Source organism: Hippopotamus amphibius, chromosome 3 (assembly GCF_030028045.1).
Source record: "Hippopotamus amphibius kiboko isolate mHipAmp2 chromosome 3, mHipAmp2.hap2, whole genome shotgun sequence".
Classification (NCBI taxonomy): Eukaryota; Metazoa; Chordata; class Mammalia; order Artiodactyla; family Hippopotamidae; genus Hippopotamus; species Hippopotamus amphibius.
This window is the reverse complement of record NC_080188.1, coordinates 7,757,842-7,773,716: the sequence shown is the minus strand read 5'-3', so window position 1 is coordinate 7,773,716 and position 15,875 is coordinate 7,757,842. Positions and strand designations below refer to the sequence as shown.

At 38.1% G+C, this 15,875-nt stretch overlaps 1 protein-coding gene across 3 annotated transcripts in view; it reads right to left on the bottom strand.

Moving 5' to 3' along the window:
* The window catches only part of RBPJ (recombination signal binding protein for immunoglobulin kappa J region), a 104,484-nt gene that overhangs the window by 13,855 nt on the left and 74,754 nt on the right, over nt 1-15,875 (bottom strand). For all 3 annotated transcript variants that reach the window (XM_057726563.1, XM_057726564.1, XM_057726565.1), the window contains 2 exons: nt 10,833-10,928; nt 2,269-2,434 (listed from right to left, as the gene is read on the bottom strand). In XM_057726563.1, coding sequence (XP_057582546.1) covers nt 2,269-2,434; nt 10,833-10,928 — 262 coding nt within the window. The remainder of the gene's footprint in view (nt 1-2,268; nt 2,435-10,832; nt 10,929-15,875) is intronic.

Below are 15,875 nucleotides of genomic sequence, written 5' to 3'. Positions count from 1 at the left end.
ACAGTTTAACTTAAAAAACAACTTTTTGAAGACAAGATCTTCAGGCAAGAAAAAATTTGCCCTGAAATGAAAAAGAAACACCTAATATATAATGCTACAAAAGTTTATAGAAATATTTGAATTGTAGAATTTGAATTATAGAAACAAAACAACACCAGCAACAGAGGTGTAGGGGATATATTCTTAAAAATAAAAATATAAGTGTGCTAATTAGGGAAGTCATTCATGCCACATAGCTTTCCTAGCTCCAACTATGTAAGGCAAAAACGGAGGAAATAAATATTTAACAAATTAAAAACATCAGATCCAAAATATTACCAACGTATAGTAAAATGTCATGACCATAAAAACAAGGGTTGCATATACTAGAACTTTGTTGTAATGAATATTAAAATAAGGATAAATCCTCAGTAATGCAAAATAAAATCCCTCCTTTTTCAATAGTGACTAATAGTGACTAATTGTACCATTCAATGAACAGACTGTGGAAAGAAAATAATATTACCTTAAATGAATGGCGGTTAAGTGAGACAGGAGCAAAGCGCCTCTTTCTGAAGCTCAGCATCCATCCCACTGCTTGGTCCATCTTTGCCTACCTGGACCCAAACTTACCTTGTTCTTGTACCTTGATGGTCCAAGCATATGATTATGTTGTTCTCTCTGCCTGAAATGCCTTCTGCTCTCAACCAGTCTTACTCTCTATAGACTTCTCTAATAGCATTTTTCATTAAAACTAAATATTAACACATAATTTTGGCTTACAGACACTGTACTACCCTGTAACTAGGTGATTTAAGTACTAGTTAATGTTCAAGCTCTCAGGTATTCTTCTCTTCTGCAAATTTCTAGGGCTTGGGGAAAGGATATAATGGCAGAAGTTGAAGAAAGATGTACTAAGCCATGATGCTGAGATAAGCAAGTAGCAATGCTGTTTGTTTGTTATTACCTCCCCTTAAAATCACTGAAGGCTGGAAGTGGTTAAAGTGAGCAACGAAGTTCAGTTAACACAATTATATATACGGGTAGCTAGAATCCCTGGCTTCTCACTATCTATCTGATCTAATTACCATTCACAGTTTCAAACGTCTAGATGTACAGCTTGGAGACATATCACTAAGACTTTCTATATAACAGAAAAAATAGATGAGACATGACTAAGGCCTATTTGTTCAACACACTACTTAAATATATTTTTTACCTTGGCTCAAGGGTCATAATTCAGAAATATTTTATACTGCTCTATTTTAAGATGAAATAAACTTTATTGTATTAAGTTTTATCCCAAACCTAATTTAAAATACACAGTTGACAAGCTTTAATGATAAAAATTATAAAGATATAAATGACATAAGCATACTCAATGTGAAGGAGGCTGATATTAAGGCTCTTATTCTCAGTGCTCGTTATCTGTAAAATGACTAACACTGAATGAGAGTACAAATCCCCTAGTTTACCACCCTCAATCTTGCCCTCCAACTCCCATCCTTAGTGTCAACTGCAATACAGCAAACACTAAGACATTCAACAAAGACTTACTGAATGAGAAAACAGCAATTTATGTAGTATTTTAAAAGACATTCATGTGGTCACTGAGATCAGAAATAACCATTTTGAAATTCTAATATCAGGAGGAAAACAAAATAATAGTTGATGCTAAGTCAGTGAAGAACTACTTTTGAATACTAAAGCTACAGACGGAAATAAATGCTTTCTAAATTCATAAAATACAATTAGTTAAACTAACTCATAAATTTTACTCCCTAGCAAAGTAATCAAAGAAAACCCCTAAAAGTTCGAGTAAAGCTAATCATGGCTGCTCTTGTCTACACAGCATAGTTCTGTTCCACACTGAAGCTAAGTAAAACATTTATGATGTTTATAACCCATAATACTTTGTTTCTAGTATAAGACTAAGATAAAATGAGTAGAGTAAAACATTACTGAACTATGTATTGCACTGTTGTTTGAATATCATGCCCTTGTCAGGTGGATGAGCAATGCGCCTCCAGTACTGGCCCCCAACAGGCACCTGATTCACAGCCTGCTAAGCAGCCGGCAAGCTGAGGAAGCTTACCGCATGCCACCTTCAGATTTCAACAGCTCCAGCTCCATGAATCATGACTAGGCCATAGCTATTTGAGAAGTTTATTTCTGGTTCTGATTTTTATATATTTAAGAAAGTGCTACCGATAACCATAAAAGGGGGGAAAAATCACCACTACAAAAACAAGTAAGCAAACTATATTCTGGTACCATGGTGCTCTTTACCTTTCCTTCCAAGTTCAGCTGCTGCATTTCTTGGTCACTATTTCCTATTCCAATAAATGCACATGGTTGAGATTCTTGTTCAGAACAACCATCACGTTCCATTTGTTCTTTTTTTTTCTTCCACCCACTGCCCATAAGATACACACAAGGAGGAGGGCAAAAAAACCTGAAACAATGAGGGGGAGAAAACACACTGCAATAACAGTCAAGAAAGCATTTCCTTTTCTTAAACACATGAATACAAAATTATGTTGAACTGTACAAAGTTAGCTCCTAACCCAACATTTTGGTGAAGCCTTTTGTAATGCAAATAATCATATCCACGGCACAGAAATCAAGACTTCCACTTTCATTTGTTCAGGTAAGGTTCATCTATATTGATGTTACGCATTCACTCAAGCCGAAATACTTTTTAGAGCAGGGGACATCTCTTTCCACATAGCTCAGAGTTCTGAACTACTACAGTTCAACTAATCCAATGTATTTTAACATATACAAAACATGGTATCCACCACAGAATGTGCAGTTACTGATTAAGATCTACTCAAAATCATGTATCATTAATTAATGATATTCTTGGTATGGGCATTACTCTTATCTTCATTTGGTAATTAACCTGGAAAACAATTAGAGCAATGCCCAAAACAGAAACTTTTAAAATATTAATACAACTAAGTAAAAGAATTAAAAGCAAAATGGATCATTGGATCAGTACATATCTTACATCCTGAACACCTGCTGCATGTGGATGACTAAAAGAACATACTGTATCCTTTCAACTCACAGACAACCAATGGATTTGTTTTCCTAGTTGCCAAAAACCCACCCTCACAAATTCTTCCCACCCAGAATAACTTCCTTATAATCTTCTCTTAGTAATTATACAAAATATCTATTTCAAAGCCTAGCTCAAGCGCCAAATTTTACACAATTCAGACCATCAACCCAGTTCTTAAGTAGGGTGTAATTCCTTTGCTCAATTATACACACTGACATATATACTTTAAGACATTTATGTCATGTCTCATTAAGGGGCCTGAAAACTCAAATACCTACTCAAATAGTAGCTAAGTAAACTCAAACAGCAGCCAGGTAAGTGATACAAAAGGGTGGATCAGATGTACAATAAATAAGTAGAAATGTGCTTTAATTACCCAAAAAAGGAAGTCCCCTCCCTTCTTTCTTGAAACACACACAGCCCTCATGGTAATTCCCACTTTCTATATAGTTATGAGCACAGAAATTTCTTTCTTAATTCTTTTAAGCCCACCGTGTGTGTGTGGGGGGGGGGGGGGGGAGAGGGGGCTTAACTGTAAAGAACATCACCCAATGGTGTGTGGCTCTGATGACAAAGAAACAATTGGGAACAGCAAGCGTGCAAGTATATACACTTACCCACTCACTCACATGCCTGAACTATGGGTGTGGAAGCCTAGTGTTGGTCACAGCCTCCAGCTTTCCAATAGTTGCCCCAAATAAAGTTTTATATGAAATTCCTAAGTTTAAAATTTGGCAAATAATTTATGCTTTTTAACATTTTTTAGGCTAACAATATACAGACTTTAAAAAAAAAAACAAAAGAATTGTACACATACACATGTGTGTACACACACACACACACACTGTCATGCTGGATTTAGCTCTGAGGCCATCCTAAAGGTAGTAGATTGGGAGATTGGGACTGACATATATACATTACTATATACAAAATAGATAACTACTGTATAGCCCAGGGAACCCTACTCAATGATCGGTGGTGACCTAAATGGGAAGGAAATTTAAAAAAGAGTGGATAGGACTTCCTAGGTGGTGCAGTGGGTAAGAATCTGCCTGCCAATGCAGGGGACACGGGTTTGAGTCCTGCCCCAGGAAGATACCACATGTCGCGGAGCAACTAAGCCCATGCACAACAACTATTGAGCCTGCGCTTTAGAGCCTGTGAGCCACAACTATTGAGCCCATGTGCCGCAACTACTGAAGCCCACGCATCTAGAGCCTGTGCTCTGCAACAAGAAAGGCCACCGCAATGAGAAGCTTATGTACCACAACGAGGAGTAGCCCCTGCTCGCCGCAACTAGAGAAAGCCTGTGTGCAGCAACGAAGACCCAACATAGCCAATTAAATAAATAAATATATTAAAAAAAAAAAGAGTGGATATATGTATATGTCTAACTGATTCACTTTGCTGTATGGTAGAAACTAACACAACACTGTAAAGCAACTACAGTCCTATAAAAACTAATAAAAAAAATAAAATAAAGGTAGTAGAGTAGTATCTACTTGTTTGCTTCCCCCTCAGCACCTACTACAATATTGACTGAATTGAATCAAAATATATGATGGCACCTACTTTTTGCTCAACTCTACCAAAGAGTACTTTAGAGGCAATCTACATACAATTTATAAGAAGTGAGCTGGGTTTACTTAATTTTCATTAATTCACAAAAATTTAATCCCTAGTCTGTACCAGGGACTGGGAATATTTTAGTAGTTTAAACAAAAATTCTTGTCCTAATGGAACTCATATTCTAAAAAGAAAGACAATTTTAAAAAGGTAGATGACTAAAATAACATATACACTTAGTTAGCTGATGGTAAGTACTGAGGGGAAAAATGAAGCAGGAAAGGAGTACTTAAAAATGTAGAAGACTTGAGTGGCCAGAGGAAGCTTCTTTAATAAGATGACCTTGGGTCATTACCTAAAGCCACGGGCATCTAGGCTAAGAACACTTCAGAAGACGGAATAGCAAGTGCAAAGGGTCCAAAGAAAGGACTATAATGGACAGCAAAGAAACAACAGACCAGTGTGGCTAGAGCAGAAAGGAGAACAAGAAGAGATGAAGCCAGGGGTAACGGGGAAGTAGACGTAGTAGGTTGAAGGGGTCAGGCTGAGAGTGAGGGGGAAAACCTTCTGGAGTCTTCTGTATGTATCTAAACCAACAGAAAACAATCAGAGCAGCTTTGGTGCCTGTATACTCTCTGTCACCATGGACATAGAGGTCACAGCCGAGGCAGTGGGCTCAGCTCCAGGTCACTCCAAGTTTGGATGGATGCCTGGATTAGCTGGGCTAGTTCTGGAGTTGGCTCAGTTCAAGCCTACACCAGGGATCTTTCTGGCCTCTAATGCTGGGAACCACCCAATACTTAAAATGGCATAGACTCAAATACCTAGCTGGCACACTATCAGGAAGTTGAGAAGACATCAATTTTGGCAACTTGTCTCCTATTAGTATTTTATTGACAGATATTATGCCACCTTAGTAAGTTGGTATATCAGCTATAAAATTCGAAAAACTGTGTTTTAGTATAGCATACCAAATGTAGTGCTGGTTTCCTCAAGTGAAATGTAATAAAATGGCATGAAACCAACAGAGCATAAAAATCAGCAAGGCTGACAAAAAATTCTTTATCACTCAAAACACTGACCAATGGACTTCCTAGGTGGTGCAGTGGTTGGAAATCTGCTTGCCAATGCAGAGGACATGAGTTCAATCCCTGCTCCAGCAAGATCCCACATGCCGTGGAGCAACTAAGCCCGTGCGCCAAAAAAAAAAAAAAAAAAAAAAAAACACTGACCAAGGTTCTATACTGAAAGTGCTTTCCAATCATCTAATAAATGTAAGAAAAATGAAGATGAATCTTCAACTGCCTCTGAACCAGCCTTATTTTTATATCAACTCACAACTATTCCAGAAAGCTGTGGGACTTCTCCGGTGGCACAGTGGTTAGGAATCCGCCTGCCAATGCAGGGGACACGGGTTCGAGCTCTGGTCCAGGAAGATCCTACATGCCGCAGTACAGCTAAGCCCGCATGCCACAACTACTGAGCCTGCATGCTGCAATTCCTGAAGCCCATGCACCTAGAGCCCATGCTCTGCAACAAGAGGAGCCACCATACTAAGAGGCCCTCACATCACAACGAAGAGTAGCCCCTGCTCGCCACAACTAGAGAAAGCCCGCATGCAGCAACAAAGACCCAACACAGCCAAAAATAAATAAAATAATTTAAACAAAGAAAGCTGTGACACAAGAAAACAGCAAATCCAATATAAACACTAAGATTATTTCTACCATGGGATGATGAAATCATATTTTAAACATCCCAATATTGCTACCCCCTAAAAGTCAGCCAATGAATCAAATCTTCATTTCCAGAGACTTCAGTAGTAATGAAATAGAAAATATGCATCAATACCAAAAAAAAATTACGCATAAATGAAAGGAAATTGAAGGGAGGAGGGTAAGGAAAAAATGCCACCTAATTAACAGAAGAAAAATTAAAATACAACTTTACAATGGCATGGGAATTGATGATTTTTTGAATTTGGACCGCTGGTCAACATGTACCAAACATTCAGTGAAAAGTCGTTTGAACAAGTGGCCAGCTTTCCGAGTTTAACAGGTGCTATAAAAGGATATTTTAAGAAACAATGTGCCTTGGGCTTCCTACGTGGCGCAGTGGTTGAGAATCCGCCTGCCAATGCAGGGGACACAGGTTCGATCCCTGCTCCAGGAAGATCCCACATGCCCATGCAACTAAGCCCGTGCGCCACAACTATTGAGCCCATGTGCTGCAACTACTGAAGCCCACGCGCCTAGAGCCAGTGCTCCGCAGCAAGAGAAGCCACAACGAAGAGTAGCCGCCACTCACCACGACTAAAAAGAAAGCCCGTGCACAGCAAAAAAAAAAAAAAAAAAAAAAAAAAAACCAACACAGCCAATAAAATAAATTAAAAGAAAAAAAAGAAACAATGTGCCTTTATTTTCTCATCTTTCCCAATAGCTAGCTATATCTAAGCAACTATGACAAACAATGCTTTTATCTGCCACTTGGTGGCGATATGCACACACTTATGATTTTATTTCCTAGTTCAGTCTTTACTTTCAGAAAATGATTCAAGAACTTTTTCCTCAAATCCTGAAATGAGGTCTGGAAAATACCTTACAGATTCAAAGAAGCCTTTTTATTCAGCCCAAAGTATAAGGTTAGACAAAATCCAACACATCATTTACATTATCTATTTTGGCAGAAGCATTACCCTTCAATGATTATTCATACTTCCCCTAACACAAAGTTGAAGAAACGTTAATATGTCTAATGGCATTTCCGTATCTTTAATGTAGATTTTCCTCTACACAAAATTTTTTGTTTCTTTTTCAATCTGGAAAGACCTTCTTCAATGAAAAAGTAAAACTAACCACTAATATAAGTGGGATACCAAATATGTTATGCAAATAAATGCTCATTATTAGGCACAAAAGTGAATCTTGAGAACAATTTAAAATTTTAGGATAAAACTTCCTGCCCAAATATTTCTAGCATCATTCACTGGAGTTACTCTGTAAGCCAAGAGGACTGTGGTCATGTCCCCAGGTTACCTCATGCCTAATGCAGGAAAGAAAGCAGATCGTCCTCTTTCCACTGCACTCCACTAAGGAGTAAGGGACAAGACATCTTCCAATAAGAAGCCCTGCCAGCCATTCAGGAGGTTGCCTGTGTTAGCAGCCCCTGACGACTCATTCTTTTTAAAAATCAAGTAATTTTACTAGGTTTTTACCTTTATTGTAAAATTAGTGCATGTCTCTTCTGGAAATTAGAATATTACAATAAACATATAGGAAAGTAGTTACTCTGGCTTTTTTATCTTTTTTTTTCTTTCATTCTTAGGAGTCAGAAGCTCAGATTCTTTGAGCTTTCCTTTGACTGGGGTTTTAGATCCACCAGGCTATACTTCAAATTAATAGAAAGAAATTTAAAATAAGGGCAATCATAATACAAGATAACCATTAAATCACCTATTTTAACTTGATAAGCCACCACAGCTTTGTATTTTTAACAGTGACTAACAAACAGGAACCTTATCTGGACTCTAATTTTTTGAGTAGTTCTTCCCCTTCTCTTATTTCCACTGGGCCTCAGTTTATTCATCATAGTATTAAATGACACAGTGACTTTTAAAATTCCCAGCCAAGAGCCTTTTGCATAGTACCTGGAATGTAACAGGTTGCCGGAAATAAAGAATAAATGAGTTACAAAATGAATTCAATTGTACTAAACTGAATCTTCAAAAATCCAAGGGTGGGGAAAGCAACACTGCTCAGGTTGGCAGCTATGCAATGAACATGTGTTTATTCCTGTTTCCATTAGATCCAGCCCAGTCTCTCTCTGCTCATGGTAAAAGAGAATCCCAGACAGTGAAATTTACAAAGTTTGTGTTTTAAGACATGTTTAGGTTCTTTAGGTGCCTTTTCCATCCTCAAGCCTTGCTGTAGATGGCTTACTTCCAAACACAAAATGGCAAGCTATGAAAATCAGGGAAATGAAAAGAAAAAAAGAAATTTGGGATTACAGACCCAGGAGTTCCAATCCTGGCTCTATCGACTACGCCTAACTAAAGTGTACCAGGGCATGTTTAAAGTCTCTGATCTTTAGTTTCCTCACTCATAGAACGGAGATTAAAGCATGCCTACTTTACAAGATTATTCTGAGGATTAAAATTTAAAGACGTTTGTGGGATCTCCCTTGTGGCGCAGTGGTTAAGAATCCGCCTGCCAATGCAAGGGACACAGGTTCGATCCCTAGGCTGGGAAGATCCTACATGCTGTGGAGCAACTAAGCCTGGGCACCACAACTACTGAGCCTTCACTCTAGAACCTGCAAGCTGCAACTACTGAAGCGTGTGCACCACAACGAAGAGTAGCCCACACTCACAACTAGAGAAAGCCTGTGTGCAGCAACACAGCCAATAAAATAAATTAATTAATTTTTAAAAAAATAAAGACATCTGTGAGGCATTTCCAGAACAACGTCTGGATAAAGGGAAACTATTCCTTCTTCAAATTCACTATGAAGGGCAAGGCTGGCCCTTTAGACCCATCTCAAGCAATGACGGTACTGTGCTGCTTTGCTTAGGAGGGGAAAAAAGACAACCTCCTATATATACATGATTTCATTATTTGGGGGGTAAGGGGTGGGTGGAGAAGAGACCTGAATTTCCAGTACCAACCTCATGCAAAAAGGGGCCACTACCTTGATTTGGTTTCTATGTCCCAAACTGTAGTTACCAACTTCTTTCCATTATTTAACTCTTAACCAGATGATTAAGTACCATTAGTAAAGTAATCAGAAATTTAGTAACCTTGAATAACTAAGAAAAGAACACTTGGGACTTCCCTGGTGGTCCAGTGGTTAAGAATCTGCCTTCCAATGCAAGGGACAGACTCGAGTTTGACCCCTGGTCAGGGAACTAAGATCCCACATGCCAAGAGGCAACTAAACCCGTGTGCCACAACTACTGAGCAGGTGCTCTCTAGAGCCTGCATGCTACAACTAGAGAAGCCCACATGCCACAACTAGAGAGAAGCCTGTAACAAAGAGCCTGCATGCAGCAATGAAGACCCAGGGTAGCCCAAAACAAAAAACAAACAAAACAAAACACCAAAACCAGAACAAAAATACTTGGCAGTAAGAGTCCTAAATACTGTTTTCAGCTGTTCATCCTCTTTGAGGATAACATTAACAACTAAACAGCTTCACGTTTTTTTCAGCTCAGACTTAGAGGACGACTTTGAGAAAGAGACTATTTAAAATTCTTCTAGCATGTAAATTAATATACTACATTTCCTTTCTCTTATGCATACGCTAAGACTTCCTTTATTTCACAAACTCTAAGATTCCACTCATTCCTTTCAATCCAACACCCAAAGCTGAGTTTTCATTCCTTCTCCCAATTCAGTTTTGGTACTTTTCTAGCCAATCCAAAAAATCTTTCATCTTCTCCATAAGCAGCCTTTGTCCACAAAATGCTTAACAAAAAAATGCTGTCTGAAAAACAAAGGCTTGAGAAACTATTAACAAGAAAATTCCAGGAACCAAGTGAAAAAACAAATTACAAAAATCCACAATTATATACCAAAAATGCTGAAATTAAAAAAATACTAAGATAAGTATTAAATATTAAAATCCTTGTTATAATTTAATTTTAGCTAATCTGATTTACAGGTCATTTGTGTAGTGCCACATTCATGTGGTATGAGTACCAGCTCAGCTTTGATGTTTTCTCTTAACCTGAATAAGCACAGGGTCAAGGTGGAGAGGGCTGGGAGTACTTTTCTTCACAATCACTCCATAATTCAATTCAGGGGTTTGTTTAAGCCTTTTCCTTTTTAAAATGGTAGTTTTAGGGTTACATTTCTTCACAAAACTACATTTTCCACCAAAAGGAAAGCTACTTTTTAATGAGCTAATGTATCACAGAAATACTTAGGGAACACCATGCAGCCCTGAATAAAAATTATGGATTATTTCATTTTGTAAAATCAGGGATTTAACCAGAGGATCTTCACTAAATAAGCCACAACTTACTCTGTTTCTCCCCCTTCAAGAGACTCTGTTTCTCCCCTTTCAATAGAGACAAATCTCCTACTTTTCATTTTGTACTTGCAAATTAACCCAATAATAGAAACCATCCTCTTACTTGCATATTAATACATCATTTGCAAATTCATGTGATAGCTACTATTAGCTATTAATCAAATATCCACCAGAAAAACAATAATCTTACCTTTTTTCATTTCCATATGACTTCTGTGCAACTTTTGCATGAAGAATAAGTACTGTTTGATCCCCTCTCTCTTTTAGATAATTTCGCATAGCTTCCCTAAAATAAAATATAAACATCACTATTACAGGGGTAAGATTTAGAATATTACTATGCTCTATAAAGGGAAGACTATTTAAGAATATGTTTCAAACAAGCAACTCTAACAATGAAAACAACAAGGCAAAACAAACCCATGAACGAAATTTAAAGAATATTATACAATGGGGAAATATACACTGCTCATCTTCAACTCTATTCTCTGTTCTTTGAAAGAAGAAGCTATCCAGGGGAACTTTCTTGTGGCTCAGTGGTTAAAAATCCACCTGCCAATGCTGGGGACACAGGTTCGATCCCTGGTCCGGGAAGATTCCACATACTATGGAGCAACTAAGCCCCTGCACCACAACTACTGAAGCCCGTGCTCTGCAATAAGAGAAGCCACGGCAACAAGAAGCCCCGGCTCGCCACAGCTAGAGAAAACCTGTGCGCAGCAACGAAGAACGAACACAGCCAAAAGGAAAAAAAAAAAGCTGGCCATCATTCTTGGAGTTTATGATGTAACTCAGTTAAACAATCACAACTTAGAGAATAACTAGAATCACTATGTATATTGCTAATTAGGCTCTATTAAACACTTTATAAAATTAATGACAAGCAATACTTTTGTATTTAATAATCTAATTCAGCACCACCACTAACCCCTCTCCTCCAGCTATGAGTATTTTTCACTGAATACAAAGCCATAAGAAATCCTTAAGTCATCTGAATTTATTATTATATGTTCTTAAAATAATAACCCTACAAAAGGACTAAGAAAGGGCTATCATTTATATAGACACATAATTGCTCTCAAGGATGTTACTAAACACATAAAGTTTATTAAAGGCTAATTCAAATTCGTGAAAAACAATTAAATTTTGGAAAAAATACAATGTTAATTACTTCAAGTACAAAATACTCTATTTACTACGCAAATGTTGTATTAAAAATTCAGTGTTTTATTGCAGCACTATTTACAATAGCCAGGACATGGAAGCAACCTAAATGCCCATCAATAAATGAATGGATAAAGAAGATGTGGCACATATATACAATGGAATATTACTCAGCTATAAAAAGGAATGAAATGGAGCTATATGTAATGAGGTGGATAGACCTAGAGGCTGTCATACAGAGTGAAGTAAGTCAGAAAGAGAAAGACAAATACTGTATGCTAACTCATACATATGGAATCTAAAAAAGGTACTGATGAACTCAGTGACAAGACAAGAACAAGGACGCAGATGCAGAGAGTGGACTGGAGATCTCGAGGTTTGGCGGGGTGGGGGTTAAAGGGGAAGCTGAGATGAAGTGAGAGAGTAGCACAGACATATATATACTACCAACTGTAAAATAGATAGCCAGTGGGAAGTTGCTGTATAACAAAGGGAGTTTAGCTCGAGAATGGATGATGCCTTGGAGGACTGAGACAGGGAGGGTGGGAGAGAGTCGCAGGAGGGAGGGGATATGGGAACACGTGTATAAATACAGCTGATTCACTTTGGTGTACCTCATACGCTGGTACAAGAGTGTAAAGCAATTATATTCCAATAAAGAGCTTAAAAAAACAATTCAGTGTCTTAAAAATATTTATTCACCCAACTCTTTTGCTAAGCAACACAACAGAGTATAAAGAACGCAAGGTTTACACAGATCACACTTTAACATTTCTGAATCAGCAGAATCCCAATTCTTGAGATGTTTAACACATTACAAAATAAAGCAAAAGTGCTTCAAAGACAACCATCAAGAAACATTTTTAATAAATTGAATGTTATTTTATTTACAAGTAAAAGACAAATGTATAAGGGGGTAGCTATAGAATAGTAGTAAGTTACTAAACATGAGGCGCTCTAGGGACTTTCCTGGTGGCGCAGTGGTTAAGAATAATCCGCCTGCCAATGCAGGGGACATGAGTTTGAGCCCTGGGCTGGGAAGATCCCACGTGCCTTGGAGCAACTAAGTCCATGTACCACAACTACTGAAGCCCGTGCACCTAGAGCCCATGCTCCACAACAAGAGAAGCCACTGCAAAGAGAAGCCCACGCACCACAAGGAAGAGTAGCCTCTGCTCTCCGCAACTAGAGAAAGTCAGGGAGACCCAATGCAGCTGACAAACAAACAAATAAGTAAACAAAACAAACAAACATGGGGAGTTCCAGACTTCTGGCACTTAGAAACTAAGCAGCCTGGAGCGAATCTCGTAACCTCACGCAGCTTCTACAGTTTCTGTATCTGATAACAATAATGCCGACACAACACAGAGTGGTTGTGGGGATTAAATGAGATAATCTAGACGACAGGGCTTATGTTTACTGACTGAAAACCTTTTGGCTCAAGGCAGGAATGGTAACACTGGAATCTAACACTGTGAATAAATCCTTACCACTGAAACAAAGTTCAAAGTCCAGTAAAGACAGTAAAAAATGTCTGGAAAACAAATTGTAATGAGATTCATGATCCAAACAGAGGTACGACCAAAAAGTTCCAATACAGAGTGCCTATGTAAGGAGGGGAGGGGTAAAAAAGGACCACTTTCTAGGAAAATTTTCTTAGAAGTAAATTCTGAAGGAAAAGGCATAGTCACAGGAAGTGGGAGGAAGAAAGTGTACGGCATGCTAGGGCCTGGGAGAAGTGTGGAACGCGCAGGGATGACCCTGCAGATTTGGGTGCGGTGAGAGTTTCAGGCTGCAGAGCAAAGCAACCACAAGAAAACAATAGTAGCTAAGATTTCTTGAGTGTTTACTATGCACCAGGCCCTGAATAAATGTATTATTTCATTTAAATGCATTATTTCATTTAATCCTCATAATCCAAAAAGGTAAGTTGTTAATACCATGTTGAATGTCTTGCAATTAATAAATAGTAGTCAGGAAACAAACAAATTCTCTAAAATTCTGAAGTGAGCCATCGCAGTGAATAAAATTGACAAGTTGGGTAGACTCAAATTGTGAAAAGCCTGTCAAATCCTTTGAAAATCTGACACTTGTAAACTTAAATACTAAGTATAAAAGTTTAAGCCAATTCAAATATCACCCTGTGATAGATGATGATAAAAGTGGTAGCAGGTAATAAAATTTTTAAGATGTCTAGGAAAAAAATATTTTTTAAAAAAATCCACCTCTTTGAGAATTGGGAAAAGATTATCATTTACTTTTATCTCCACTCCATTACAGAAAACACCATGCTGTGGAACGTGGATTTTCAATCTACACAAAAAGCTATGTAGGTAAGATCTTGAGGTTTCTTTTAAACATACAGTTAATTTCCCTTTTTAGTTAATTCTAGTGGTGAAATAGAGAAGGGGTTTTAGAAAGCATACAGAAAAGACAAACTTGAAAAAAGGCTGACACACTAAAACGAGGTAATAGAAGATAACACAGGAGAAGATGGCCTTTAAGTCTTTTGTTTCAGGAGAAGCAAGTGTATAATAGTTTCTATTTGACAAATGTCAACTCTGAAGTGCCCCAGAACTTCTAGCTGGAAGTATTCAATAGGCTGTTGGAAATAACCATCTGTAATTCCAGAGAGGGATCTGGGCTGGAAAACTAGGGTTCATTGGTATATAGTTCACAAATAAAGCCATGGTAGTGAATGAAGTCTCCTAGAAAGAAAACAGTGATAGGAGAGTCAAGAAGAAAATGTATAAAAGGAAATGAAGAACTGGTAGGCGTAGAACTGAAACTGTCTATTAGATGCTATGGAAGGAGACAACCTCAAAAGAGGGGAACAATCAAAAGGTGAGATGCTGCAGAGGTGAAGGTCACTTTAATTTTAGCAAGAAGTCTAACTGCCACCAGCTAACAGAAAGCCTTACAAATTATTTGCAAAATGGGAGGCCACTGTGATGTCTAACAGGTAAGAAAAGAGCCATAGGTACTATCTGGAAATACCCTTTAGGGAGTGGAGAAAGCAGCTGACCATGCACAAGTAAATGACTTCAAATCACTATTGAAGGACTGGCTAATGTTGAAATCCATAAATGATAGTGTCAATTCTCACTAACATTCCCAGGAAATAGAGACAGCACATTCTCAAACCTGCTGGGTACTGGACAAGAGGTGCAGAGCGGAGAGGATAACAATAACAAGGCATCTGAGATGCTACTAAGTCATACTGTCATGTGACCGACCACAGCGCTTCAAGGTAGATAAGAAAACAAAAGCTAAGCCAATTAACAATTATTTGAAGAACACCATGGAGCAACTATTTCTGAAAAAGTTTACTGACTTAAAACACATTAGCTTAAATGTTTAGAAAATCAGAAATTTTTATCAATATTTTTACTAACATGAAATCATGGCACATGCTATTCTAGTTTGACATGTTTAAGCTATCAGCATCCTCGATGAACTTTTGGCTCTTTTTTTCCTTTATAAATGTCTACGTTTTTTATACTGCAAGCAAAATTCACAAAAAGAATGTCCTTAACCATGCTAACCCCTATTCTTCTGAAAACAGAACCCTTACTTCCTCACCACATTCATATACACCGCCATGTCCGGGCCAAGGGGTACGTAAATGATTTAAACCAGACGTACGTGTGTGTGTGTGCGCGTGCGTGTGTGTTCTGGGGGCTGGTGGGGGAGGCATTTGAGCTGGGAGCTAACCACAGCCAGCCCCAATTACTCAGAGAGAGATGGCCCACAAAGTTGGAAGGTCCAGACAGTCATCCTTACCAATAGAATCAGTCCCTGTACTATTCCAATTGGATTTCTGTCACTTGTAAAATCCAAATAATTAAGGTTCCAATGTAAACTCTTCTGGTAAAGAAACCTATATTTGTTGTATCAAGTGTTCCCAAAGTAATTCCATACACACACCCCACACCTGCAAACATTTTAGAGCTAGAGTATACTTTGAGAAACATGACTATAGGCCACAGGTCAGCAAACCACACCAGCAGCCTGTTTTTGTACTCTCTAGGAGCTAAGAATGCCTTTTACATTTTTAAAGGGTTGTAAA